The sequence below is a fragment of the Theropithecus gelada genome, unplaced genomic scaffold, assembly GCF_003255815.1.
Source record: "Theropithecus gelada isolate Dixy unplaced genomic scaffold, Tgel_1.0 HiC_scaffold_4490, whole genome shotgun sequence".
NCBI lineage: Eukaryota > Metazoa > Chordata > Mammalia > Primates > Cercopithecidae > Theropithecus > Theropithecus gelada.
Genome location: NW_020261058.1, coordinates 786 through 3,687, shown reverse-complemented (window position 1 = coordinate 3,687; position 2,902 = coordinate 786). Strand labels below are relative to the sequence as shown.

General features: G+C 61.8%; 1 protein-coding gene across 2 annotated transcripts; it reads right to left on the bottom strand.

Annotated features, from left to right (window-relative positions):
* Nucleotides 1-17: 17 nt before the first annotated feature.
* On the bottom strand, nucleotides 18-2,689 carry LOC112617801 (HLA class I histocompatibility antigen, B-14 alpha chain-like). 2 transcript variants are annotated; one of them, XM_025374482.1, is made up of 6 exons: nucleotides 2,615-2,689; nucleotides 2,216-2,485; nucleotides 1,694-1,969; nucleotides 843-1,118; nucleotides 622-738; nucleotides 18-181 (listed from the first exon to the last, which is right to left on the bottom strand). In XM_025374482.1, exons 1-6 carry the CDS (start codon nucleotides 2,676-2,678, stop codon nucleotides 18-20), a joined length of 1,167 nt encoding a protein of 388 aa, XP_025230267.1. In that variant the 5' UTR covers nucleotides 2,679-2,689. The 2 variants fall into 2 exon arrangements, with proteins under 2 accessions (XP_025230267.1, XP_025230266.1); XM_025374481.1 differs by lacking the exon at nucleotides 18-181 and adding an exon at nucleotides 237-285 and having other exon boundaries at nucleotides 609-738; nucleotides 2,615-2,678.
* Nucleotides 2,690-2,902: the final 213 nt, after the last annotated feature.

The following is a 2,902-nucleotide window of genomic DNA, read 5'->3' as shown; positions in this document are numbered from 1 at the left end:
AAGCCGTGAGAGACACATCAGAGCCCTGGGCACTGTCGCTGGCTGGGATAGAACAAAAACAGGAGGTGGTCAGAGCCCGCAGGAGACGTGGGACAGGAGGAATTACGGGATGGGTGAGCTCCTCCACACTCCCACCCCCACCACTTACACGCAGCCTGAGAGTAGCTCCCTCCTTTTCCACCTGTAGCAAGAAAATGTTCTGTGAGGGGACTGGGAGGAAGCAGGGTCATGAGATCTTAGAGGAACCTCCTAGTCTTGGACCCAAAAGAAATGTCCAAAACTTGACTACAGACCCAGGGCAGGATCAGGAAACAGGAGGGAAGCAGGTGTGTGTCCTGGACCAACTGCCCTCCGAAGGTCTGTCCTTAGCAGGGACCTTCCCGTGACTTGTGAATGCTGGAATCAGGACCCCAACAGCACAACCATCAAGGTGATATATCCGTCCTTCATTGTCACATGCGCTGCACAAAAGAGTAAGTGCTGGCACACGGGGCCCCAGGCTGGGTTAGCCCCTGTGTGGATGCTGCTTCCCAGGAATGAGGCAGGGAACACTTCTACCTGGGGTTTGAAACCCCCAGAGGGACAAGAAAACCCAGACCCCACCCCACACCCCTTCCCTACCTGAGCTCTTCCTCCTCCACATCCCAGCAGCGACCACAGCTCCGGTGACCACAACTGCTAGGCCAGCCAGGCCAACAACAATGCCCACGATGGGGATGGTGGACTGGGAAGATGGCTCTGGGAAAGGAGGGGAAGGTGAGGGGCCCTGACCCTGCTGAAGGGCTCCAGAAGGGTTCCTGTTTCCCCTGAGAAGAGACATGACCCCCCATCCCCCTTCTTACCCCACCTCAGGGTGAGGGGCTCCGGCAGCCCCTCATGCTGCACATGGCACGTGTATCTCTGCTCTTCTCCAGAAGGCACCACCACAGCTCCCCACTTCTGGTAGGTTCCATCTCCTGCTGGCCTGGTCTCCACAAGCTCGGTGTCCTGAGTTTGGTCCTCCCCATCCCACTGCCAGGTCAGTGTGATCTCTGCAGGGTTGAAGCCCAGGGCCCAGCACCTCAGGGTGACCTCATGGTCAGATATGGGGTGGTGGGTCACGTGTGTCTTTGGGGGATCTGATGGGAAGAGTCAGAAAATTCAGGCGCTTTGCATCTCTCATGGGACACCCCAGCAGCACGCATGTGACCACCCTGAGAATGAACAGGACACCTGGGGTGGAGGAGGGAGCACAGAAGCCAGACACCAGCCTGGACACAGGCATCTGGGATAATCTCCTATTCCTTGGAGAGTTCTAGTCTCTAAGGGAGGAACAGGGACTTCTGGTCCTGACCTGAGTGGAGGCCGAGGGACTCAGAAAAGCTGGAATCAGACCTTCAAACACATTGAGTGTGAGGCAGAGAACAAGGCCTGAGAGAAAAATTCACGGTGCCCAAGGCTGCTACAGGGGTCAAAGGGGACCCCTTATCTGTATTCTAGGGACTGTCTTCCCCTCCATTTCCTCAGAGAGGTCATCCCTTAATTGTCCTAGAGAGCGGAGGGGGTCCTCAGAGGAAATCAGGGAAACTCATAACATTCTCCATTCAAGGGAGGGCGACATTCTAGCGCTGATCGCATTTTCCTCTCCTCCTCATAGGAGGCCATCCCGGGCGATCTAGAGGTGATGGGGAAGGCTCCCCACTGCCCCTGGTACCCGCGCGCTGCAGTGTCTCCTTCCCGTTCTCCAGGTGTCTGCGGAGCCACTCCACGCACTCGCCCTCCAGGTGGGCTCTCCACTGCTCTGCCTCGCGGGCCGCCTCCCACTTGCGCTGGGTGATCTGAGCCGCCGTCTCTGCCGCGGTCCAGGAGCGCAGGTCCCCGTTCAGGGCGATGTAATCCTTGCCGTCATAGGCGAACTGGTGATACCCGCGGAGGAGGTGGCCGTCGGGTCCCAGGTCGCAGCCGAACATCCACTGGAGGGTGTGAGACCCTGGCCCCGCCCCCGCGGTCAGCCCCGTCCCCCGAGCCCCGCCCCGGCCCCGACCACCCCGCGGGGACTTTGGCCTCAACTGAAAATGAAACCGGGTAAAGGCGCCTGGGGCTCTCTCCGGTCGAGGGTCTGGGCGGGTCGCGCGGCCTCGGGGCGGATCTCGGACCCGGAGACGTGGGGAGACCCAGGCCGTCCGTGGGGGGTGGGGAGGGGTCGTGACCTGCGCCCCGGGCCGGGGTCACTCACCCGCCTCGCTCTGGTTGTAGTAGCCGCGCAGGTTCCGCAGGTCCACTCGGAAAGTCTGTGCGACGTCCTTGGCTCTCCGTGTCTGCTCCTCCCAATACTCCGGCCCCTCCTGCTCCAACCACAGCGCCCGCGGCTCCATCCTTGGACTCGCGGCTTCGCTGTCGAACCGCAGGAACTGCGTGTCGTCCACGTAGCACACGGAGATGAAGCGGGGCTCCCCGCGGCCGGGCCGGCACGTGCCGGCGCTGAAATACCTCAAGGAGTGCGAGCCTGGGGGCGAGGAGAGGCTGAGACCCGCCCGACCCTCCTCCCCGCGCGGCTCCCCGGGGCCTGCGCCCCCGCCTGCGGTCCCCTCGCTCCTCCCCGCAGAGGCCGTTTCCCTCCCGACCCCGCACTCACCGGCCCAGGTCTGGGTCAGGGCCAGGGCCCCCGAGAGCAGCAGGAGGAGGGTTCGGGGCGCCATGACCGTATCTCGGCGTCTGAGGAGACTCTGAGTCCGGGCGGGTGCGTGAGGACTTTAGAACTGAGACCGCGGAGACGCTGATTGGCTTGTCCAGACATCCGACATCCAATGAGAGTGGGAACTGGGGACGCGTCACGAGTATCCTGGAGGAAGGACCCCACACCTGATGGGAGAAGTGAAACTAGGGGAGTGGGGAATCCCCAACTCTGCGCCTCCCCAATGCA

Excerpts from the sequence above, each read along its gene's own strand:
- LOC112617801 (XM_025374482.1), bottom strand. The coding sequence starts at position 2,678 with ATGGCGCCCCGAACCCTCCTCCTGCTGCTCTCGGGGGCCCTGGCCCTG. Across the intron at positions 2,486-2,614 it reads CCTGACCCAGACCTGGGCCG|GCTCGCACTCCTTGAGGTAT; the intron begins GTGAGTGCGGGG and ends CCTCGCCCCCAG. Across the intron at positions 1,970-2,215 it reads CTACAACCAGAGCGAGGCGG|GGTCTCACACCCTCCAGTGG; the intron begins GTGAGTGACCCC and ends GGGCGGGGCCAG.